Source organism: Antechinus flavipes, chromosome 1 (genome assembly GCF_016432865.1).
Source record: "Antechinus flavipes isolate AdamAnt ecotype Samford, QLD, Australia chromosome 1, AdamAnt_v2, whole genome shotgun sequence".
NCBI classification, from domain to species: Eukaryota; Metazoa; Chordata; class Mammalia; order Dasyuromorphia; family Dasyuridae; genus Antechinus; species Antechinus flavipes.
The window spans coordinates 272415801-272442661 of NC_067398.1; the positions used below are offsets into that span (position 1 = coordinate 272415801).

At 34.3% G+C, this 26861-nt stretch overlaps 1 protein-coding gene across 1 annotated transcript; it reads left to right on the forward strand.

The window, feature by feature from the left end:
- The first annotated feature begins 14830 nt into the window (after positions 1–14830).
- Positions 14831–26859, forward strand: NDUFB6 (NADH:ubiquinone oxidoreductase subunit B6). The gene is made up of 4 exons (XM_051973468.1): positions 14831–15122; positions 18787–18879; positions 23617–23661; positions 26673–26859. Exons 1-4 carry the CDS (start codon positions 14949–14951, stop codon positions 26742–26744), a joined length of 384 nt encoding a protein of 127 aa, XP_051829428.1. The 5' UTR covers positions 14831–14948; the 3' UTR covers positions 26745–26859.
- Positions 26860–26861: the final 2 nt, after the last annotated feature.

Below are 26861 nucleotides of genomic sequence, written 5' to 3' on the forward strand. Positions count from 1 at the left end.
AGGCAGTAGTAGTAATTGTGATAGAGGTACTATTAAAGGTGAGATCTGTGAACCTTATGAAAATGAACAAAATAATAAACTATTACCATTAGGAATAATGTCTCATGATGCTAATGAAACATAGAAGGAAAAGTAAACAGGTAAGTCTTTTATATGTTCCCATCACCCATCTTATTATCAAAAAAGAAAGGAACACTCCCCCCCCCAATAAATTCAAGCTCCTATACCTTCAAAGTGATGATGTGTGGCGCAGGGCAGAGAGTTGTGGGAACCCCTTCTGGTCAACACAGGTCCAATGTGAAAGAATTTATGAACCCGAAAAATTAGACTGGCAAAAAGAAGTTTATTGGCACTGAGAAGTCAGCTTTTGGGGCTGATTTCTGAGTGACAAAGTCCTGGCAGAGAGATAAACAAAGGGTGTGGAGAAATCCTGTCAGAGAGATAAACTGGTATTAACACTGAGAAGAGAATGTCTTCTCAGTGGGCAGGGGGTCCTCACAGGCAGCTATGCCAAGGAGAGGTCCCTTGGTCTGGCATGGTCCTGCTTTTGGCCCTCTGCAAAGAAATGAGCCCCAAAGTTTCCCTTTAAAAGAGACTTGAGACTGAAGTTTCAATTGAATGAGATTACTGCCCCCAGGCTTAGATTTCCAGTTGAATGGGACCATTTACTGGGAGTGGTCCTGAGCCAATTTTTAGCTCAATAGAGGTTGATAACCCACCAAGATAATTGAATGAAACCACTTTATCTTGATTCCCTGGGGCTGGTCTTTCACAGAGGCAAGAGTTCAAGGAGAATTTCTTTCCTTCAAGGAGTTTCTCAAGTGTTTACCTCATGGCTCTCCCCTCCCCAGATCAGGGCAGTTTTGGGGTTCCCCCATCAAAAGCAGTGCTTCAAGATAAAAAAAAAAGGACCAGCAGCAAAGAAACAATACATAATTTCAAAAGCAGAAAATAGTAGACACCTGTAATTAAATCATGATAGAAGAGATAGATGTTAATTAAAAATTTAAAAACCCCATTTAATTTTCTCTCTCATTAAGGACTTTTGAAGATAGCCCTAAAAGAATTTTATGTAAAGTCTATACAACACAATCTGAAGCTAAAAAGTAGCAACTGCAAATTTAGACTTTGCAGAGAGACAACCTGAACTACCGAGGTTCTCCTCTCCTTCCAAACCTCAAAGCCTTTCTAACCTCATTCCCCCAATAGCCATTTTCCCTCAGACACTACTATCTTCACTCAACAATAAACCCCAAAGAGCTAAATTACTATTTAGTCATTTGAGAGAATTCAGTATGCTATAAAACAGATGATTTATAGAACATACATTAGAAGGTAGAAGTAAAGGAGTATTCTGAGAAGGACACACCAGAATGAATGTTTGATAAAACTGAAGGCCTATTCTCAACAGAGAATAGCTACAGTAGAATCAATAGAATAGTTTATGTTTAGATCTCACTTCCAAAGAATGTTTAGTCCTTGGTTTATTACTGTAACTTTTAGTTACTTTGAGAAAAAAAAAAAAAAGCTAATATTTATATAGCATCCATTATGTGCCAGACACTGTGCTAGACATTATACAAATATTATCTCACTTTATTTTCACTATCAGTCTTTGGAGATAACATTTCTATTTCACAGATAAGGAAACAGGTAAATGGAGTGATTTGTTAAAGGTCACATAGCCAGTTAAGTGTCTAAGACTGGATTTGAACTCAGTTTTTCCTAATGCCAGACCCAGAACTCTATCCATAGCACAAGAAACATTTCTAAATGATATGCAAAAGTTAGAAATATCAATTAATGGCTAATTAATTGGAAATTTTTATAAAGAAAAAGTCTGTCTAAAGGCTGGTTGAATCTAATAATTTGAAATTTACTTCAATACTTCATGGATACAGAGAAAGCACCAATCTAATAGGAGACTGAGATCCAAATTTCCCTTCTGATATTTTCTGGTATCCTTTAATAATAAGATAGTAATTTAACTTCTGTAAGCCTCAGGCACCTAACTCTCTTAGATTCTAAGTTATAGATGGGTTAGGATCTGCTTTTGTAGCACTCCAGATCCTTGAAGTATTGCTTTCAAGAATGTATAATCTCATTGTTAAGTCTTATTTACTCCATGGAGATAGAGGGCAACTCCTAGCTGAGGTTTTAGTACATAAATATCATGAATCATTGGGCTGAAAAAATTGATAGCCAACTTAGTCATGTTAACATGAAATTTCATATAGCTATCACCTATGGGACTCTTTTCAGAAAAAAGGCTCTGTCTCTGGACTCAAAGTGATGCTTTTTAGTTCTAGGAGACTTTGAGCCTAAAGAGAAGGAATTAAAATTTTTCTCTCATACTCTTGGCTCATTATGTTTTGTGACATTTAAAAAGTTTAAAATAGATCCCTGGGTAGTTATTTTATTAATAATACTAGAATTTTGTTAATAAAGGAGGATAGTTGCACTCTCAAATAACAAAGATTCCTCAGAAAGGTGGGTTCACATTTTATATGCTCTTAGAAGGCAGGGTGTTCTTGAGGATAGTAATCAATTCTGATTGCTTAACAATTAATGGGAAAATGAATATTATAATGAAATGTGAGCTCATCCTAATGAGTATTTTGAGGGTACTGTGACTTGGATCACATAAGGCTTGGTCAAAGAGATTTAACAATCCATATCATCTGTCTGACAAAAGGAATAATCCTCATTTTCCCAGATCTGTCTGAGTAAGCACAATGACCAGGAAACTACCCATTCACCTAAGCTTTAAATAGATCTTACCCTGGGTAAATCTTTGCCCAAAATTTCCCACACTGGTTGATTTCTGAATGAGAAAATAGAAAAGGGGGAAAACTTTTGTCATAATTCAATAATTAGTTTTTAGTGCAAGAGAAATAAATATTTCTCTCAAGTTCTAACCCAGAGTAAGCTTCTATGGGAAAAAGAAAAATCTCTCTAACAAAACTGAAATTTGGCCCTAAGACTAGGGTACACTAATTGCATTACTAATGATTGACTGAGGAAAAAATGCATCCAGTATTGCTTGCAAGAGTTTAATATCTTTGATATATAAGGAACTAATAGAAATCTATGAGCAAACAGTTATCAAAAGATTGCAAAAGGAAGAGAATCCTCTTAGAGAAAAGTGCAAATCAAAAATCTGACTTTGCTCTAACACTCAGAGAACTAAAAAAATGACAAAAGAAAACAAGTCAGTGTTGGGAAAGTTGAGGAAAGAAGGAAACACTAATGTACTATTGGTGGAGTTTTGAATTGGTACAACCATTCTGAGAATCAATTTGGAATTATGCAAAGTGATTAAAATCTCCTTATCTTTTTTACCTAGATATTTCACTGCTAGGTATATATCATAAGGCACTTAGTTAAAACAAAGAATCTAACACTAAAATATTTACAGAAGCATTTTTTGTAGTAGTGAAGAATTAGAAGCAAAGTAACCTATCCATTGAATTGAAGAATTACATGAATATATTGAAATATTACTGTGCTATAAGAAATTAAACAGAGAACCATCATAAGACTTATATGAACCTATGCAAAATGAAGTTAAACAGAAGCAGGAAAATAACATAAATAGTAACTACAACAATATAAATAGGAAGAACATTTCAACTGAATGATTTTAAACTATAATGACCCAAGTTTGATTCCAAAAAAGAATCACATAAAAATATTATCCTCTCTCTCTCTCTCTCTCTCTCTCTCTCTCTCTCTCTCTCTCTCTCTCTCTCTTTTGCAAAGGTGGGAGATTATGGAGAGAGAACACTGAAAATATGTCTGACTTTTCAATATTTTGGTTAATGTTACTGAACCAGATTTTTTCCCCCTTTTTTTTATTCTTTGTTATAAGAGGGTTTTCTGTGGAGGAGATATATTTTAGAAAATTAAGTGATGTCAAAGCAAACAATATCAAAATTTGCTCAATGTACAAAATAATAGATACCAGGTATATGACAATTAACCTTAAAATGCAAAAAGATTCTTGAAACATTAAAACATACTTAAAATATGAAACAACATCCTTTTATGATCTGTCTTATAGGAGATTTAAGAATACAAAAGACTCATGGGAGCTCATAAACAGATAAAAAATTAAACTACCTACTACTTACATTATTCTGTCAAAGCAGAAAAAGAGTCTTATGAGTCTTATCTGCGGAACAGATTTCACTTTCTTTTTCTTCAACACTATCAAAACAGCAATTCTGTAATGGGCTGAGGCTTGAGTTGATGCACTGAGTTCCCAAGCACGTGAGGCTAAATAGTAATTGGACCATACTCTATTAATATATATGCTTGGAGAAAGAATGGCCCCTGCCCACTCTTTGTGCAAGTCCTGATGTGTTGTATAGGAAATGATGATTTTAGTGGGTGGAGGCAGGGGAGTGGAAAGGGAAGTGGAAAGAGATACTGCTGGCTGGCATCTTGACACAGCTGCTTGCATTGTTATCACGACCCCCCTTCACCTTCAATCCCCCTTTTACCTACAATCCCCCTTCACCTCTGCTGGCTGGCTTCCTGTCGCAGCTGCCCATATTGCTATCGCAATCCCCCTTCACCTCAAAAAGAATAAAGATTGAAGATTTTTCCCTTAACCTGAATTCTTGACTCTGGCTGATTTTAAATACACAGTCATCACCCAATTCCAAGTTGAAAACTTCTGACCAATCAAGATTGATGGCTCATTCTTCTGCTCATCTCCTCTGAGAGGGGCATAGTTTCAGAAAATATATCCTGCACCCAGTCAGTACCTAGGAAATTTCACCTCTAAAACTCATGAGACAATGGTACAAAACATCCATATCAAGATCATTATTCAATCACTTGCATTTAGAGAACGAAACAAAGCAGAAACAGCAGAAAGGCAGTAAGATAAAGTTTTAGGTTAATCAAGGCAACAAGAAGTAGGCAAATACATGTACTCACTAGCATTCATGTGCCACTTTCATACTTGCTGGTAGAGTGGGAGGAATCTTCCCCCTCCTCCATCAGCAAGTTCCAGAAATGATGTTTTCCCAAGCCACATGTTCAAAAGAGAGGAAAAATTTAAGTTATTTCTCCTTTTAAATTAAAACTATTGATATGGTAGGTTTTCCTACCAAATAAAATAACAAAAACTATGGGAATCAATCAATAGCCATTAAATTGTGCACATCCTTTATTTTTTAATTAAATTTTGTTTCTTCAATCAATTAAAACCTACAGTTTCTCTCTTCTCTCTTCAGCTCCCTCCAACCCCTCAATTTTTTCTCACATTGGGGCAGCAAGTAAAAGAAAAACTTTGTTAAAAAACATGTAAGCAAAGCAAATGTCCTCATTGATCACATACCAAAAAAAATAAATAAATAAACCTATCCTCGAATACATTACTTCTCTTTCTAGGAAGTTCCATCATGATTACTTTAGTCACTGATTTCATCAGAGTTCCTAAGTTTTTAAAGTTGTCTTTATAATGCTCTTATTAAATAAATTGTTACCTTGATTTTGCTCACTTCAATCTGAATCAGTTCATAGAAGTTCTCTATAGATCTGAAACCATCCTTTTTATCATCTCTTATATCACAATAGTATTTCTTTATATTCATACAAAATAATTTATTCAGCACACTTACAAAACATTTTTCACATAATGGAAAAATATCAATTGTTCATAGATAGGTTGAGCTAACATGATAAAACTAACAATTCTATCTAAATTAGTCTATTTGTTCAGTGCCATACCAATCAAACTGCCAGGACCAACCAAGAAATAGAGAACATTATGAAATGGAAATTGGATAATTTTGATTACATTAATTTTTTTTTAATGCACAATCAAGATTAGAAGGGAAGCAGGAAGCTGGGAAACAATTTTTACAACCAGTGTTTCTGATAAGGTCTCGTTTCTAAAATATAAAAAGAATAGAATCAAATTTATAAGAATATAAGTCATTCCCCAATTGATAAAGTCAATATTCAGATGAAGAAATTAAAGCCATCTATAATCATATGAAAAAATGCTCTATATCACTATTGATTAGAGAAAGGCAACTTAAAATAACTCTGAGGTACCACCTCACACTTATTAGATTGACTAATAGAAAAAGACAATGATAAATGTTGGAGACATGTGGGGAAACTGGGATACTAATGCATTGTTAGTGGAATTATGTACTGATCCAGACATTCTGGAGAGCAATTTGGAACTATACCCAAAGGGCTATAAAATTGTGCATATTCTTTGATTCAGCTGATGTCTATATTTAAAAGAATTCTATATTTCAAAGATTATACTGATTTCTATATTTCAAAGAAATCATGAAAGAGGGAAAAGGACCTACACGTATGAAAATGTTTGTAGCAGCTCTTTTTGCATTGGCAAAGAATTAGAAAATGAGTGGATGCTCATCAGTTGGGGAATGGCTAAATAAATTATGGTTTATGAAAGTAATGAAATACTATTGCTCCATAAGAAATAATGAACAGGATGATTTCAGAAAAACATGGAAGGATTTGCATGAATTGAAACTGAGTGAAGCAAGCAGAATAAGAAAAACATTTTACACAGAAATAGCAAGATTGTGTGATGATCAACTATGATAGACTTAGATTTTCTCAACAATTCAGTGATGAAATTGACTTTGGATATTAAATAACATCTGTCAGAAGGATTATTTCAGAGAGTTCCAGAGAGATTAACATGAATTGATGCTAAGTGAAATGAACAGAACCAGGAGATCATTTTACATGCTAACAACAAGATTATATGATGATCAATTCTGATGAACGTGGCTCTTTTCAACAATGAGATGATTTAGGGAGGCCACAATGATCTTGTGATGCATATGCATATATATGTATACAATTGTCTTGCTGCACAAGAAAAATCAGATCAAAAAGGAAAAAATTGAGAAAGAAAATAAAATGCAGGCAAACAACAACAAAAAGAGTAAAAATGCTACGTTATGATCTACACTCAGTTTCCACAGTCCTCTGGAACTGGTTTGAAGCATCTCATTGTTGAAGAGAGCCATCAGAATTCATCATTATATAATCTTGTTGCCAAATACAATGATCTCCTGGTTCTGCTCATTTCACTTAGCATCAGTTCATGTAAGTCTTTCCAGGCCTCTTTGAAATCTTCCTGCTGATCATTTCTTATAGAACAATAATATTCCATAACATTCACATACCATAACTTATTCAGCCATTCTTCAACTCATCAGTTGATGGGCATCCACTCAGTTTCCAGTTTCTTGCCACCACAAGAAGGGATGCCACAAACATTTTTGCACATGTAGGACCCCTTCCCTCCTTTAAGATCTTTTTGGGATATAAGCCCAGTAGAAACACAGCTGGATCAAAGGATACTTGCATATGTTTTGAAAATAAAAAACTTCAATAAAAAAAAAAGAAAATGCCATCTGTATTCAGAGAAAGACAATCAGGAGAATGAATACAGATTGAAGAATATTATTTTCATCCCTTTTTTCCTTCTGTTTTTTTTTTCTGGTGGTCCCCAAGAAGACTTATATGGAAATATATAAAAAAATGAATGTATATGTATAATCTAAAAAATCTAATCAAACAAATAAAAATTTTAAAAAAACATACAAACATTAACTTGTTCAGCCATTTCCCAGTTATTGGGTACTCTATAAATTTCCATTTCTTTTTGCCCCCAAAAGAGAACTGCTATATTTTTGTATGTTTTAATTGTTCAATAGTTTCAGTCCTGAATTCTTTGAACCCTCATTTGGGGTTTTCTTGGCAAAAATATAGGAGTGGTTTGCTATTTACTTCTCCAGTTCATCCTCAGATAAAGAAACTGAGGCAAACAGGGTTAACTAATTTACCCAGGGTTACATAGCTAGCTTTTGATATTAGATTTGAACTACCTGATTTTAAACCTGTTCTTCTATACAGTGTACTATCTAGCTGCCAATTTTTTTATATATGGGTCCTTTTCTTCTGTCTTTACTCTCTTTAGGGGCATAGAGTATTAATGATAATTAGTAGAGTTATCATTGAATCAAAGTATAGACACAGGCTTAATAGTTTTAAGAGCATAATTCTTATTTTGTTTATGTTCTTTAGTAAGGATATTAAATATGGAATGACCATGATGGACCAGTGCACTGACTCAATGCCATGAGAAATTCCTTGATCCAGCAGATTAGATCCTAGCTATTACATAGACACAAATGAGTACGGCATACAGATTCAACAAATAAATTACATGGACATCAAGAATAGCCAATGTAGATAAGACTTAGGGATTTTAGTAGACCACAAACTCAATATGAAACAACAGCATAATGTGATACTGTAATATAACAGTGTTCTAATAGCCAAAAAAAAGGTGAATGTAACCTTAGCACTCTGTCCAGAAATGGGAAGATAATAATCCAAATGTATTTTGTGCTGTCACAACATGTCTGTGTTCAGTGCTGGGCACTGCATTTTGGAAAAAATACTGTCGAGCTGGAATGTATTCACACAAGTATTAAAGGAACGGTAAAAGAACTTGAAACTATGCCATATGAGGATTATTTGTAGGAAGGGGTGGGGTGTATGGCTACCAAAAAATAGAGTTAGGGAGTAACATGATGAATGTGTCTTAAAATATTTGAAGGATTGTCATTCTGAAGAGGGATTTAGTTTATCCTTCTTGGTCCCACTGGATGAAATAGAACCAGTATGTAGAAATTACAGGGAAGAAGACTGTAACAAGAAACTTCCTAACAGGTAGAACTATCCAAAATAGAGCATAGTGGTATTAGAAGTTTCTCATTAGTAGTTTTTAAGAAGAAGCTAAACACTTATCAAGGATATTATAAAATGAATCCCTGCTTCAGATTAAAAGGTTGGACTAGATTCTTTCAACATCTAAGAGACTGATTCTATAACTGTGCTCACATACTATTGCAAATATTCAATAATCTACCGTTTCTCATTTGCTCTCTCTTTTTCTCTCTCTCCAAGTCTTACCTCTCCAGGCTCCTATGTAAAGTCCGGACACTTTTATAGTAATAGTCACATTAGTAGAAATTTGTATTATTTTACAGCAAACGAAGCTGCCCTCTTGTGGATTTTCTCAGTATACTTTACAATATAATTTCATGAACTCAGAATCTTAGTAGGAAAGGGACTCTAAAGAGCAGATATTCCTACTCTCTTCTTTTAAAAAGAAACTGAAGCTCAAAAAGGGTGAATCATTTAGCTAATTAGTAGCACTGATCAACATATTTAAAACCAACCAGTGTGCTACAGGAAATCCTTCAGATTTGTGGATCTATCCTAAGTCAAGTGTTCTTAAATCTTTTTTGTATCATGCTCTAGAAAATTTAGTTGAAGCCTATGAATCTCATCTCAGAAAAATATTTTTAAATGCATAAAATGAAATATATAAAATTACAAAAGAAAACAATTATATAGAAAAATTGTAAAGATTTTTTTTTTGTTGTTTGTTTTGTTTTAAGTGCAAGGAGCAGCTAGATTAGCCCAGAGGATCCAGCACCAGCCCTGGAATCAGAATTTGAGTTCAAATCTAGCCTCAGACATTTAACATTTACTAGTCTTGTGCCACAGTTCCCTTTTATTGTTCTGACTTGATTTCCCTACTTGTCCTGCCTGAGTTTCCCTAAATTGTTCTGCCTCAGTTTCTTGAATTATTCTGCCTCAATCTCCCTGGTTGCAAGACCCCTTTTCTGCTCATTAGAACTGAGATAATTAGGGTTGTGGAGATCTGGCATTCCTAAAGATAAAACTCCAGATGTCCTATCTCAGATACCTAATTGGTATCTCTAAGTCCCAGACTTCCTGGCTCTAGTTGGACACCTCCTAAGTTCTCCCAATTAGTAAGAATTTATGGTCCTACCCCCCAACCTGTCAGAATTGGACTGATGGTTCCTTCTTGGAGATTCCCGATCACCAGAGTTTGGACTCCAACCCCCCATTCCAACCCCTCACCACCACCCCCCACCTCTGTCTATCTACCTGAGCTTAGAGCCATATATATTTCATGGGAAACTCACATTTGCTGCTGGATTACTTGAGACAAAAGTCTCATTCAACCCTGGGATCAAAAATGGATTCTTTTGGTCACAGCACAATCTCTCCCTCTCAGAAATCCAAATCAAATATTAAAAACTCTCTAATCTCTATCTTGCCTCAGTTTCTCTGGCATTACAGTAGCTGTGTGACCCTGGGTTTCACCCTAATTGCCTTGCTAATAATAATAAATTCATGACCTCCTGTTATGGAAACTAAGCCCATGGAGGTTAAATGATTGCTGGGCATCAGGTAGTAAGAGTTAGAATTTAGACTCAAGCCTTTTGATTCCTACTTCAGTGCTTTTTCCATTGTATCATTAGGTTAAACATTGGGACTAACAATGAAATTACAAATTTAGAAAACTAGAAGAATGGTGACATCTTTCACGGAAATGGGGAGGTTTGGTAGAAGGATGGGATTTTTTTGGAATACAGAATTAGTTTTGCTTTAGAAATATTAAGGATAACAGACTATTACAAACTGGTACCTCTGAAGGCAGATGGAAAGTTTTCAGAGATTAGCTAACTATGCTTCTGGGAAATGTAGTACAGCATAGTTTCTTCCAGGCAGCAAACTGGAAAGAACAGGTTTTTGTTTTGTTTTGGTTTGATTTTTTGAGGACCAGCTGGCAAACATTTATCTGCTCTGGTGATAAAGTAAAAAAATTCCCATTGACTTCTTGTGATAGGTTGCCTAAAAACACTATCACCACACAGAGATTTTAGAGGTTAAAACCTAGGCTTTATTATATTTAAATTTTAAGTTCAGAGCTCAGAAAAACTCTGAACTCCAGGTATGGTTCTACAAAATGTATAGTTTCCAATTACATCAGAGACAGAGAAATATTTTTTGTTTTATAGATTTCACAAGGGACACAGCACCTAACACATTAACCTGGGGAAAGAGAAACAAGGAGACAAATTTAAGAAGATTGTTTTTCAACATTAGTCTGGTGAGATTCACCCTTCAAGACTGTTATATTTACAAAGAGCTAATTGAGAGGGGAGATTTATATAACCAAACAATAACCACAAGGTTAGAGAATATTGAGATCCTTTCATATATAAAGTAAATCAAATTACATTAGGAAGTTAAGCCTCCCTTTTGGCTTTTTATTATGAATGTCTTAAAGACTCTACTAAATTTTAACATCTTATGGGACAGGTTTCAACAAACCAATCAATCTCTTAAACAAAGGTGGTTCCAAATAATGAAGACATCTAATAAAATATATATATATAAGATATATAATAGAATAATAAAAGAAGGATATAGTTTTAAACTATAAAAGGATATGTTTTAAAATTTCTTACACCACTATTTTCTTTCCATTTTGGGAAGGACTAGGGGTATCTTAAGCCCTGAATCAAAGAAAATACAAAATGAAATGGTAACCATGTGTTGTCAGTTAGAGAGAGAGTTTGAGTGTGTGGTTCAAATGGAAGGAGAGAGGAAGTGAGACTGAGTAATTCAAAGAGGAATTTTGTAAATGCAAGTCAGAAGACTGATCTCAGGTGCATCTTTACTTTCATTTTCAGTGGCCAAAATGGGACAGTTGATATTCCCAAGCAATGGATGTCTTGAGCATCATTACTGACATTCTGTGCTATAGAATAGGTATCATACTGTAAATCACAGTCTCCTCATTCCCCTTCCCTCTCTGCTAGAGTGGATCAAAAGCTGATTCCTAAGCTGATTCTGTTCTTTAAACTCATCCTTCTATTTTCTGTTTTATTGGATGTTATTTTTATTTACAGATAAAATTTGAATGACCTTACTGCTCTTGACAGAGGTAGTGCTTTATTTTGGAATGGGAAGTTACAAAAGAGGGAGAACAGTGAATATCTGGGAATATCAGGATACAGAAGGACCCAAGTTTGAACTTGATTTTAAAATGTCACATTTTTCTCTTGACTGAGCGCTGAGCCAAATGAAAGTAATCTTATGTTTTTTTTATTTTTATTAATAATTCTCATAAACTCCCAATAGTGAAGAGGGGAGCTCGAAACTCTAAAAATCCTTGAAGGAGAAAATCTCCTTCAACCCTGACTCAGTAAGAGACCACCCCAGGAAATCAGATAAAGTGGTTTACCTCGGTGGAGTTGGTTGAGTCTTGAGCTAGAGAATTCCAACTCTATTCAAATGTAGATCTTCCATTCAATTCAACTCATGCTGGGTATTCAGCCCCATCTAGAGCAATCCCCAGCTCCTAGCAACTTGAGCTATCTCAGCCCCAACTAAGACATTCAATATAAAAGAGCCAAACTAAAACCCTCTCTTTACAGAGGTTCCAAACATGCCAGCTCCATGCTTGGGATGCCAAGGAGCCTCTGTCCACTGAAATATTCTTTTCCAGTGTTATCTTTTCTTTATCCTCACTTATTTCCCTAACCAGATTTTATGCCTCTCTGTCAGAATTTCTAATCTTACTTCCAATCCCCATAATAAACCTTTTATCAATCTAGGTTTTGGGGTCTGTAAATTCTTTTACAGAGAATCTCTGCACCTCCAGAAGGGAATTCCCCAAAAGTCCCTACCCTTGCGCTGAATCCCAAAGGGTTGCAGGGGAGCCAAACCTCTCCATTTGGTTCCCTGAACCTCAAACCTTCCACTAAACCTTATCATTTAACTTCCTGACCACCAGAAACCCTAATCTCATTTTGGTTCCCTAAATCTAAACTTTATCAATAGTAGAGAAAGATTCACCACAGGTAATACAGTGAGGCAAGGGTAAACAAGTTTAATCAATTGAAGGAGGCTTAATAAAAGCAGGATGTTCTATTCAAAGGTAAATAGTCTCATATAATAGTCTCATATAATTTGACCTTCCCCCCTCCCATTCTCTTCTAGAAGACAGTTTAATATATTCATTCTCTTCCTAAGGGAGGCATCCAAGTGATACTAAGTTCCCCTAAGCATATACAAAAGTCGGGGGGGGGAAAGAGGAGATCTAGTATGAAATGTCCAATAACCAGTAAGTGATGTCCACCGAATCTGAGGAAAGAGTCTAGAGCTGGGTATCAGCAGAATAGAAATAATCAATCATAGGAGCTAATTGAACGAGATGAAGTGAGATCTTTCAAGATAGCTGTGAAAATTGAGTAAGGCTTCATCTACTTCAGAGTTTGAGTAGATCTGAAGGACTTTGAAGATTGAGTCAAGGGTATACCTAAATCCCCTTCCTGCTATCCTCCCATGACATCAGCGTCTCCCTATTTCAGTCAAATATGGGCAACTATGTACTTATTGGTCAAGTTCAATTACTTGGGTAGTTCCCGTGTTTAGAATGTAAGATCCTCACCCAATAAGGATGAGGGTCAATGGTGGGAGAGGGTATTTGCTTTAGGGATTAAAAGTGTTGACCCTGCTTCCTCCCTTCCATTGCCTGCTTGATGGGTGGTATGCCTTCTCACGAGAATGTATAATAAACTTTGCTTCTAGAGATCTCTCCAGCGCATTTCCATTTCTGAACCACACATAATGATGTCACTAAATCAGAGAGTATATAAAGAAAAGATAAGAGAACCCTGGAATGAGCTTTGAAGCACATCCACAATTAGAGAGTGGTCCTAACTTGATGGTGAACTTTCAAAAGACATTGAAAAGAGAAGCTTTCATACTGATAGAACAATGTCATGAAAACCCAGGAAAAAAAAATATTCCAAAAATTTCCGATGCAGCAAGGATGAGGTCAAGAAGTATAAGAAATGAAGGGAAAAAAACTATGAGATTTGAGATTTCCAGTTGGTTATTTTGGAAAACAGTTAATAATATGGCCTTTAATGAATTAGTTTTTATGACTAATGATGTATATGTATAACCTGTATCAGATTGCTTGCTGTCTTGGGGAAGGGAGGTAAGGGTGGGAGAAGAAAAAATGAAACTCAGAATCTTACAAAAATGAATGTTGAAAACTATCTTTACATGTAATTGGAAAATTAAAATATATTGAAGTTTTAAAAAATAATTCCTTGTTGAGTGAATGAATCCTGCCAATAGGATTTGTTATATAAAATTGGGACAGATGGATCCATATTTAATCAAACTTAGTACTTTTACAGATAAGGAAACTGAAGCCCAGACAGATTAAGTGATGTGCCTTATGTCAAAGTGGTTATAAATGCTGCACAGAACCTGTTTTTCAAACCCATAACTTCTGCCTTTAAATGCAGTGTTCTTTACAATTATATTAAGTCATGTAGTTTCTCCCATATTATTGGTAAAACATTGTATTCTTAAAAAAAAAAAAAAAAAAGGAAGTTAATTGTGTATATTACAGAACTTTTAGCAATATATTAATGTATGCAATAGAGGGCAGAATTTTTTTCATTTTTGTCTTTGTATGCCCAGTACATAGACTTATAGAGTCTTGCACATAAGTGATGTTTGATAAAATTGGTGAATTGCATAACATTTCAAGTCATGAAAGGGCAGAAGAGAAAATAAGCTTATCTTGTAACTTCCATGAATGGTGAATTTACTACAGAAAAGATGGAAGTGAGTTAGTGCTTTATGGCTTTCAGCTTCTATAATCTAAATATGCCTGCTAAATCAGAATTCCACATTTCCATTCTAAATCCTAGACATTCAAGCAACACATAAACCACTTTAATTCTTTCACTGCAATTTTGAACACCAGGAGGCGCCAAACTAAAAAGGAAACACTCACGCGCACGCGCAGATCCTCTCCCACCGCTCCTGCTTTATTTTAGTCATGCCCAGCGATTTCAGATTTTAGGAGTGAGTCTAGAGAAGGGTCTTACGTCATCACTGGGCGCCAGCGTCACTTAGTACTGTCCCGGCAAGGTCGCTAGGTCGCGAAGACTACGCATCATTGTCCGGTTGATCTGTACGGCTCGGTCTCATTTGTTCTAAGCGAAGAGGTCGAGAACATGTCGGGGTTCACACCAGACGAAAAACTACGGCTGGAGCAGCTGCGTGTCCTGAGGAGGCAGTGGCTGAAGGACCAAGAGCTGAGCCCCCGGGAGCCCGTACTGCCCCCGCAGAAGTCCTGGTTCGGTTTCTGGGATAGTTTCCAGCAGAGCCAATCCATCTGGAAGAGATTTGTGAGTGACGCCGACCCCAGCCCAATTCCCCTCGGACACTTGGGGTGGGGGGTCAGAATTTCCTAAGGCGGCCCGGCTCCTCTGAACATACATTCCAGAAGCTTTAAAAAACACTTAGTCACTAAGTATTTATTAAGCGTCTACTCTATTCAGGTTACAGTGTTAAGCTCTACTCACAAAGATTGTTTGCCCTTCGTTTTCGAAGAGGACAAGGACATGAGGGAGATGATGCCCTGACATGCAAGTGAATTGGATTTAAGTGAGGGAGAGCTGTTCAGGGTTACCTGCCTCACTTTCCCTTCCAGAGCCACGTGGGTCCAGTGGCCCTGGAAGGGCAAGTGAGGCTTTGGATTTCACCCAACCCTCCCTCATTTAAATCCATTTCACTTGCATGTCATGGCATCATCTCCCTGATGTGCTTATCATCGAGAATGAAGGACAAACAACAACCTCTGTGATGCTAAGCATTGGAGATACCAAGATCGTGCTTGCTCTCAAGGAATTTACAGTTAATTTAAGGACAGGCAGTATGCAAACAACCACTTTCAAACTAGTCATATATAAGTTGGAAATCAAGTAGAATAACAGGGACATTTTTAAAGTTTGCAACTTTACTGAGCCCCCGTTTCCATTGTTATAAAGTCTGCCTCAGTTTCCTCATCTGTAAAATGCGGAGTAATAGCATCCATATCCCATGGTTGTTGTGAGGATCTAATGATAAAATATTTTTAAAGTGATTTGTAAAACTTAGTGTACTACTATTATTGACCATAACTAATAACTACTATTATTAAAGTGGTTATAGTTACCTTCACAGAATTATTATGAAAAAGTTATATGGTAAAACTACTAAAGGGCAATATAAATATAAAGTCATCATTATCAGTATTGGAAAACTCCCAAGAGTTTCTTCCAGGTCACCATTCAAAACTGATTATCACACATTGTGGAAAGATTATTCCCTCTCCCTCACTACTATACTGTTCCTATCTCTTCCATTAAAAGTCTGGCATTTTTTTTTTCCGGACAAGAGAACCTATTCATTATCCTTTCTAATTTCCAAAAATTTTAAAGTTGTGGTTACCACCATCATCCTCTTTTTAAAGACTTTATAGTGTAGTATGGTTTAGGGAAAAGGATGGTCTTAACTTAATTATTGTTAGAATAAAAGAAGCAGTCCTCTCTTAAGCTTCCTCTAAGATGTTCTATATCTTAGCTAGTCCTTGCCTTGCCTAATTCTGATGACAAATAAAATTTGAATGCCATTGTTTGAAAGTTGACATCCTACAGAACAGACTATGTCATCATCCATTGTCACCAAATTTATGGTGAGAACTTGATCTAAGTTGACATTTTACTGCTAATTAGCTGTATGAATTTGTGCAAGTCAATTTCTTTGGGTCTTAATTTGCTAGTTTAAATCAAAATAAAAGAAAAATTAGGTTGACATTAGATGATTTATGAAATCCCTTCTAAATTAAAATATTTATAACTTAAGACAAACAGAGGCTAATTAGCAAGGGTGTGCAACCTGGTGATAGAAGGATCTTATTAATCTTAAATTTAGAAAGACCAAAGTCACCCTCTGCATCCTGAACATTGCCAGTTTTTTTGACCTTTATCTTGCCAGTTAACTTCTGATTATTTTGGAAGACAGTGTATAACTTTGCCCCCCTCATATTTAATTCACGTGAAAGTTTAGATATCACCTTCATTGGTCCTCTTCAACAAAGAAGGACAGCAACCATTATCTCCTTTTCCATTTGTCATAGCAGTAGGAATGCTGGACATAAAATTAAAACAAACAAAATTGAGGAAATCAACATAAGTAAAAAAAAAAAAAAAAGAAAGTTATTCATTTTTTCAGGAAATAAGGTGTAATTTAAAAATCCTAAAACCTGAAAAAAAATAATAAAAGTTCAAGTAATAACTTGAGCAAACAAAGGATATAAAATAAATCCATAAAAATAAAAAATTATCATTTCTATTTAATGCAATTAAAACCTAGCAGGAAGATGATGAGAAATTTCAATCCGAATTACTATAGATTGTACTTAATATTGTACATAATATTTGGGAATATATCTTCAAGATATGTGCAAGAACTATATAAATAGGACTGCAAGCAACTCTTTACAAAATAAAGACATAAATAATTGGAAAAATACTAATTGCTTTAGGTAGGTCAACCAAAATTAAAAATGACACTATTACTATGATCAGTTAATATACTTATTCAATACTGTATCAATCAAGTATCAAAGAATTAATTTATATACTAGAAAAATAATCATGGAATTAATATGAAGAAAAGACAAATAGTGAAACAAAATGGGAACAAAAAGAACTTAGCAGTGCAGGATTTCATATTATACCTCAAAGCAGGTATAATTTGGTACCAGTTAAGAAATATTGATCATTGAAATAGAGTAGGTATACAAGATACAAAAAATTTAATATCTTACTATTTGATAAATGCAAAGGCTGTAGTTGCTCACTATTTGATTAAAACTGGACAGCCTTATAAAAGATACCAAATTTATATTGGCATTTCAACATGCCATATTAAGCTCCAATGGGTTGTTTTATTTTGTTTTGTTAAAGATGAAATAAATAGGCTTAAAAAAAAACTAAGCTAAATTGTTTGGATTTTATGGTTTTGTTTATGATTGTAATTTTTCATCAAATTAAGTTATTACAAAAATTGGGATAAATTTGAAAGATCAAGCAAGTCATTAATTTATCAAGTACTCAGCTTTTTGTGAGATTATAGCTTTAAGAAGGACCTTAGAGTTACCTAATCCTACGATTTTATTCTACCTTAGAAAACTAGACCAGCAAGGTCAGACAAGTAGTAAATGGCAAAGCCATAATTTGAACACAGGTCCTGACTATGGCTTTCCCAATCCTTACATAGCATTATTCTACTTACCACCACTACCAGTCCCAATTGTTTAATTTCTCCCCTTTACACTTCCAAACATTAGTCTCTTATTTTCACATCTTCAATATCTTTTATGTTAAGAATATCATGTTCAAGATATCCAGGCAAACTTTCCATCTATTTTGTGTTGATTATACAGATATTAATTAACTTTTAATACTACATCTTATTTCCTATTTGTTTCCATCATTAACTTCCATGTTAGTCCTGTCAGGCATGCTTTTGGGTTGAGTATATTAATGAAGACAATTCCAGACCCCACAAGTGACTTCTGTTTTCCTTATATTTAGAAGCGTAGGAAAATGGAGCTTAATTTATCATGTCTTTGGGATTGGAAATTGATTCAATGGGTTAATTTGACCTAGAGATTTCTGTTGAACAAAAACATTTCCCAGATTTATGTGTAAAATCTTAGACTTTGTCAAGATTGTATAATAAAATATACCTCTTCTTAGATAATTGATTTTTTAAAAAGTCTTAATCTGTTATTCTTACCAAAAACTCTGCCTTAATGCTTCACTTGCTTTGTAGTGTGTATGTAATTCTCCCTCAGCAGACCCTGCCCTCAGGAATCTTATGCCAGGATTTTTTTGGGGAAAAAAACCTACGTAAATATTTTATAGAGGTTTAGAAAACACATAGCTCAAACATACAGATAGTGTTATTACAGTGAATTCAGTTAGTATGTGTGGTTTAAACATTTCTTTTGTCTATTTTCAGACTGTAAAAGCATGCCGAAATGGAATGTTCTTTTTTACTAATTTCCTTATACCAGCCTGGATTATTCACTATTATGTCAAATACCATGTACAAGTAAGTATTTAAAGTAAATATTGTTTGGGGTTATGTGTTTATTTTGTTTTAAAGTAATAAAAAACTACTATTAGATTACACCTCAAATTACTTTACTTTGTAATTTCCAACTTAAAAACTGAAAGGTCAGTGTTCCCAAGACTCCTTGATTTGAATTTGGTTATTTGGAATGTATTTGATTAAAGAAATAGCAGCCATGAAATATATAACATATTTGAACTCTGGAACTAATAATATTTGCCTTAGATTTGAAACCTGGGGCTAAGCAAGGGGCTTAGCAGTAGAAGGAAAAGAATAGATTAATTAGTTAACCCATTAACTAACCTGGATTACTCTTTAGGCTCAGTTTAGCCTATTAAAACCAGAACTCATCTTCCTCTCTGATCCTGCTCCTTCTTTTAACTACCTTATTTCTGATGGGGATATCACCAGTCTTCCAGTCATCCATGCTCCATAACAAGACATAATATAACTTCTCAGCCTTATTTCTCTGAGCTTATTATGTGCTAAATCTTGTTGATTGTACTTTTTCAGTGTTAGAAGGAAAGGAAGACTTTATAGTAGCTGATCTGCAAAAATAGAAGTTCTCTACATCATCCTCGAATGTATTACTTTCTTGATATTTTTTGTTATATACTTAGGCAGTAGTTATTTTCTGACAAGCCTGATTCTTCCCAGTCTCTTTTGCAGAATCAACAAGATTCATCATCTCTCTCCTCCTTCCCCACAAGGATCTGCGTCCCACTTCTATTTGAATGTACTCCAGGGCTCTGTCCTGAGCTCCTTTTCCCAGCAAACTCCAGGGATTCGACCGCCATCTTTTTCTAGAAAGCCGTTTTTTTTCTCCTCAAAAGTTCATACTTTTGTTCCTCTTATTTGCTGCTTAAGATTTAGGTATTTATATATAAATGTTAGGCCATGGGTTTTACTGCTGGTTCCTTTTTACAGTTTTGTTCTTCTATGAACTTCCAGACTCTCAACCACTATTCTTCATTTACCACAGCTACTATTTTTTTTCCCTCAGTAATATTTTTCCAAATTCTTGTAAAGATAGTTTTCAACATTCATTTTTGTAAAACTTTGTGTTCCAGATTTTTATATCTTCCCTCCTTTTCTTCCCCCCTTCCCAAGAGAGCAAATAATCTAATATAGGTTAAAGATGTATAGTTCTTTTATACATATTTCCATATTTGGCATGCTGTGAAAGAAAAGTCAGACGAAAAGAGAAAAAAACATGAGAATCTACATTCAGTCTCCATAGATCTCTCTTGAATTGCCTTGAATTGCCACATTGTTGAAAAGAGCCACATCCTATCAGAATTGATCATCACATAATCTTGTTACTATGTACAATGTTCTCTTGGTTCTACTCACTTCACTTAGCATCCATTCATGTAAGTATCTCCAGGCCTTTCTGAAATCAGCCTGCTCATCTTTTCTTATCGAATAATAATTTTCCATTACCTTCATATACCCTAACTTATTCAAAGCCACCCAATTTGTAGTTTCTTGCCATTCGAAAAAAGACTGCTACAAAACAGTTTTGCATATGTGGGTCCTTTAAGTTGTAAACCCTTTTGTTTAGATTTATAAGCTCAGCAAATAACCTTATTCCAGCCTTAGATTAAGGCACATTATCCCTAGGTAGAAGTCTCTCATCCCTGCATTTTGAGCCATAGTCCATTATCCCATTCTTCTATATTATGTTCTCAGTTACCATCCAGATGAGTTTTTCTTCTCTATATTCCTTGCTTACTTGGACAGCAATAGAATACACAACTTGGGCCACTATACTCTAGTTTCTTGTTCAAGATTTTGTAATTTGGGGTTGGTAATATTATTTGTGTCCATATAAATCACAAGAAGTGATTAGTAGTTATCCCATTTGGGGGGAGGAGTTTATTTTCTTTTAGTCATCCATATTGATAATTCTTGGAAGCAGGAGAATAATCACTATTACTCTTCTAATCTTGATTTTTATGATGATCATGAATCTAAAAATTATTTTATAGCTCTGCTATTTCATCCTCCTTTCCTTTCTCTGTGTTTAATTCTTCCATTCTATGAATGGTTCTGCTCATTTCATTTAGCATTAGTTCATGTAAGTCTCTCCAAGCCTCTCTCTATTCATCCTGCTGGTCATTTCTTACAGAACAATAATATTCCATAACATTCATGTACCACAATTTACCCAACTATTCTCCAGTTGATTTGGCATCCATTCATTTTTCAGTTTCTAGCCACTACAAACAGGGCTGCCACAAACATTTTGGCACATACAGGTCCCACTCCCTGCTTTAGTATCTCTTTGGGGTATAAGCCCAGTAGTAGCACTGCTAGATCAAAGGGTATGCACAGTTTGAAAACTTTTTGGGCATAATTCCAGATTGCTCTCCAGAATGATTGGATTCATTCACAACTTCACCAACAATGCATCAGTGTCCCAGTTTTCCTGCATCCCCTCCAACATTCATCATTATTTTTTCTGTCATCTTAGCCAATCTGACAGGTGTGTAATGGTATCTCAGAATTGTCTTAATTTGCATTTCTCTGATCAATAGTGATTTGGAACACTCTTTTATATTAGTTTTCCTTTTTTTTTTTTAAAGTGGACAAAACAACTTGGTTTATTAATGTGACAATTCATTTGTTGTCTAACTAATGTTGTAGATAGCATGTAGATAGAACCAGAATTCTATATCATGGATGTGCCCTTTATGAAAGGAAAGGATGGGAGATGGAACAAAAGCATTAGTGCCTTCTTTGTACTAAGCACTGTTAAGCCTCTTACAAGTTTTATTTGAACCTTTCACCAACCATGGGAGATAGGTGTTATTAGTATCCCCTTTTTACATATGAGGAAAATGAGGAAGACAGGTTTAATGACTTGACTAAGAATAAAAAAAAATGCTTTATGTCCCACCTGAGTCTGGTGTATTAGTTTATATAGAATGAAAAAAGAATTGATTCTTTGAGGCTACAGGATTCCTGGAATAGCTTATTTAAGCCACATATTCTGCAAAAACAATTACCTTCAAAAATTAGGATTCTTCCTTTTCAATCTTCACTTATAGAATCTGGACCTGGCGGTTTTTCCTCCTCCAGATTTTCCTGACCTTCTCCAAAATTTTTCTTTACTGAATAGTTACCTTCTAAATTATCAAATGTTTTCCTTCTCTTTATTAAACTCAATTACTTCTTTTTTCCCCCCATAACTTTTGACCACTGCCTGGAAATAGAACCTGATTTTACAGATGAGAAGAAAGATCTGTAAAGATTAAGTGACTTGTCCAGAGTTATCTAGTTAATAGTTTAGTCCAGTTTTCTGACTCTTATAATGTTCTTAAAGTACTAAAGTGTCTTGATCTTGTAATGTCTAAGTCAGTGGTTCTCAAAGGATGTGCATTATTCTTGAGATATAATACGGTATCAATAATGTGCCACAAGTTTCGTAACATACACTATGGTATTGGATTTTGTTATTGTAGATAAAATAATTTTTAAATGATGTTGCTTAATATAAATTTTACTACCCCATGCAAATTGGACCCTCTCTTCAATTTATAGGTTATTGTTGTGGTAGTTGTTGGAGTTTTTGTTATTGTTTTTTGTTTTTAAAGAAAGTTGCTTAGGATATTGATAAATTAAATTATTTCTGTGGGGTCACAGCCATTATGTATTTAGAGCTAGGACTTGAACCAAGATCTTCTTGATTCTAAATCCATCTACTTTCTGTCCTGTGTAATTTTTTTCTCTCCTTTTTTCCATTTTCTTAAATCGAACACGTATATGGTAAAAATAGAATTTACAAAATAAATGGTACTATTATTACACACATATATATATCTCAAAAAGACATCAGAGCTTAGATTCATAAAAAACTCAACAAAAACACGAAATTAAGTATGCATGAACTTCCTGATCCTACCATTATTGCCAAATTAAATGTTTAGCCATGTCATAATTCCATACAGCAAAGAATACTATCTTTCTTGGCAACCAAGTTTGAGAACAACTAACCAAGATCCAGTGTTATATCTATATAAATAACCATTTTAAATGTATTATTTCTGGGCATCCATGTCAAATGAGTAAGTTATACATCCTATGTTTTTGTTATATTTCCATTTTGAATAGATAATAACATAATTATGATGGTTTAGGCAAAGTTTTAGCTCTAATTGCTTCCATCCAAAATGGAAGTCTTATAATGTGAATGAAATGATTTTAGAATCATTATATGACTGAAAATAATGGGAGAATGACAATGCAATGCTTATTTTATCCAGAGATCTCTTTTCTGTATTAAATGATTTTGCTTTTCCTGATAATGAAAGATAATTTGGTTTAGTCCTATTCTTGGCTCATAGACTGAGAAATACTGATATGTAATAAGTGACATTTTAAATAAGCAGAAAATGATTTTTTAAATTGGGAAAAAAATTTAGGCATTTTCTTGGAAGAAAATATACCACAAGATTTTTGCAACTTATAAGCATGTTATTTTTCTATGTCAATTGTATGTTTCCCTATAAGTTGTATACAATGTTCTTAACTTCTAAGAGATGAAGAACCATTTATGTTTTAAGTATTTATAACAGAGAATTTAAACAGTTGGACAGGTATGTGTAATAATATAATTATATTATGTATACAGGTAAGTGCTTATTGACTATTATTCTTTATTTTTAGAAGAAAGTATAAAAATAAATTAACACAACCTCATGTTTGTTGCAGACAAGGCCATATGGCATCGTTGAAAAGAAACCTAGAATATTTCCAGTAAGTCTTTTCAACTTAATTTTCTGATTTTTTTTTTCTTTCAGTTTTTTTTTTTTTACTTCATGTTGCCCCTACAGTCATTTAAGTAATAACTTTTATCCCTTGCTGTCAACAGCTTGCTTTATAAATTGTAAATGAAAAAATAAAAAATAGAAGCATTGCTTGGTAGTAATGGTTGAATTAGGCAATCTGAATGTAAAAGTAACATGCTATGTGTCATTGGGCAATGTTGTGTTTGTATTGGAGAACTTAAAATTCCTATCATTTGTCACTGGCAATTACGTTTCTACAGGAGTAGAAGGAGGCAGCTTGCTGCCATCAGTTAACTTACCCAAGTGCTTGTTGAGCATGATGTACAAAAGATGCTTAACTTTTTGGCACAACTCCTAGATCACCTAGAATAGCTTGAGTTTATCTTCTTAATAAGCATAGTAACCTGAGCTGAAATTGTGAATTCCAATGAGTAAAGATGTAAACACAAGCATTGTATCAATTAGTTCTACTTAGTACCTTGTTTCTTCTGGCCCATAATATCTCCTTGTGAGATCAGATCAATCATACTAAATTAGATAATTATTGTCTCTATCAACTCTAATGACTTAACAGTTTGTAAAGATTCCAATAGGTTTTGGCAAAAACTCAATTGGATCCTCTGCTAAGGTGTGGAGGAGTCATTATCATTATCATTGGTAGAAAAATTAAGTCAGATCTGTCAGGTATCGGATTATGTACAAATCTAAGTTAGTATTTAGACTGTCAACAAGTATTGTCTGCCTTACAGATTAACCTTCTTAAAACGATAAACTCATTTATGTAAAACTTGGGAGTTCACAAAATGCCCATATTCCCCTCTCCCCCAGCAACAATTTTGTGAGGTAGATGATGCAAATAATATAACTATTTTTATAAATTAAAAAAACTGATAGATTAAGTGATTTGCCCAAAGTCACATAACTACTAAGCACCAGAACTTCAGTTTAAACCCAGATCTCCTGACTCTAGGTCAAGTCTTCTTTCCAATGAACTATTACCACTCTACTGTTGCTTTATTTCAGAGGCTTCCCCTAAAGATAGCCCTTTATCATTTAATGTATTCCATATTGTGATCCTTGGTTTTTTTGAATTGTGGAATAGAAATTAAATGAGGTAAAATAATGGTTTCATTACCTGAGTTGAGATTGAGAAGACTGGAACCTTCTGAAGCAAAAATAACCTGACATCTAAAAGCTTTCTATTTATTGGTTATAATAACTGCAGAATATTTTCCTTGAATACTTAATACCTGCTTAAATTTCTGAAACCACTGACTGGAGTCTCATGTTCTGTAACATTTGAACGTGATTGAAGTAGAATGGAAATTTCAGATGCTTTATCATCATCTCCAGTTTTGAATTAGTGAAGGGGGTCTGAGGGAGAAATATTTGCGTGTACCATCTTAACCAGCCTCTCTACCCTGACAGTGAAAATAAAATGTTCCATTTCTAGGTTTTATTAAATTAATGTCCTAAACAAGATGCCTTTTGTTTTCTTCACGAACTGTGTTCTCCGAATTTGCCTACTCTTTAATCATTTATAGGACTTTCATTTTTCTGTAAAACTTCATGTGCATGTATGGTAAATAAATTCTTTGCAAAATAAAACTCCTGTTATTACACATGTGCGCTAACCTCAGAATACATTCAGAACTTCCGCCTTTGTTCTGACCACTCACAAGACTGGTTATTTTTATCCCTACCTCCTCCTTGTTTATTTCATTCCTGTCAGTCTTCAGAAGCTACTTATGATGGATTTTACCTCTAGAATTTAACTGCTTTGAGACACTTGGCAAGTCACTTTTATCTCCAAATTTGCTTTAATAATTTCTTGAAATAGAAATCAGAGCAACTACTCATCAGGTTGATCTCACTAAATGAAATATTTAAAAACTTTTAAGTTCATGAAGTAAGCTATTGTACTTCATCTTATAGGTACCTTTTTTATTAAAAGTGTGTCTCATTTCCCTTTTTTATGATGTGAGAATGATCTCTTCAACACCAACTATTTATTGTCTTTATAGAACAAATAATCATGCACTTTTTTGGAAATTATAATCATCTTGCATTTTCATCTAAATGGAGATAGAATGTGGAGATTGCACAGTTGTTTATAATTCCAAGTTTCAGTGTGAAATATTTTTGTTTAGTCCTTTTCAATTGTGTTTAAATCTTTGTGACTTCTTTTGAGTTTTCTTGGCAAAAATACTGGAGTAGTTGGCCATTTTCTTCTTCAGTTCATTTTACAGATGAGAGAACTGAAGACAAACTGAGTTAGGATCAGGAAGCTAGAAATATCTGAAGCAGGATTTGAGCTCAAGAAAATGAGTCTTCCTGACTCCAGGCCTGGCACTCTATCAAGGTTTTTTGTTTTATTCCCAAGTAAAATATCTTTTTCATTTGTATATCTGTTTGTGTAGGAATTGGTAGAAAAAAAGTAAGATAAACTTTAAGATTATACCTTCTGGAATTTGGTGTCCATTTAAAATCATCCATTGATAGAAGCCAGTTTTGAATAATCAAGTCCATTTAACAGATCAAAACTTTGGTTTAAAATATGGCCAACTTGGAAGTTATATAAATTGTTATAATAAATGCTTTTGTGTATAAGCTTCTGAGGGTATAAAAAGCAACCCCCCCCCAAAAAAAAAAAAAAAAAAAAAAACGAACAACTGGATTTTGAAATGGAGTACAAATTTAGACCTACTATCTTGAACAGTGGCATATCCCTTGATTTCTCTGATCTTCTTTTCCTCATCCATAAAATGATATATTACCTTTACAATTCCTTTATATTCCAAAATTTATGATCTGAGTACATTTCACCTCTATCCAACTTGGGACTAACATTGTATCAGTTATTTACTAGTTTGAAATGTTTTCTTTCAAGCACTATAAAAATTCAATTACTGTCTTGTTTTACTTTGTATATTTGTAAGTAAATGGAACTCTATAAACTATTATTTTTTTTTTATATAGGGTGATAAAATTCTAGAGACTGGAGAAGTGATTCCACCATTGAAAGCTGATGATATACATGATTATCATTAAAAACAGTTCTTAAATATTCCAGAAACTTATGGATCCATCTTTTGTTTCTGTACCAGTATATCTACTGAAAATTTTTTCTGTAAAAGCAACCGAATAAAATTTACTCTTTAAATAATT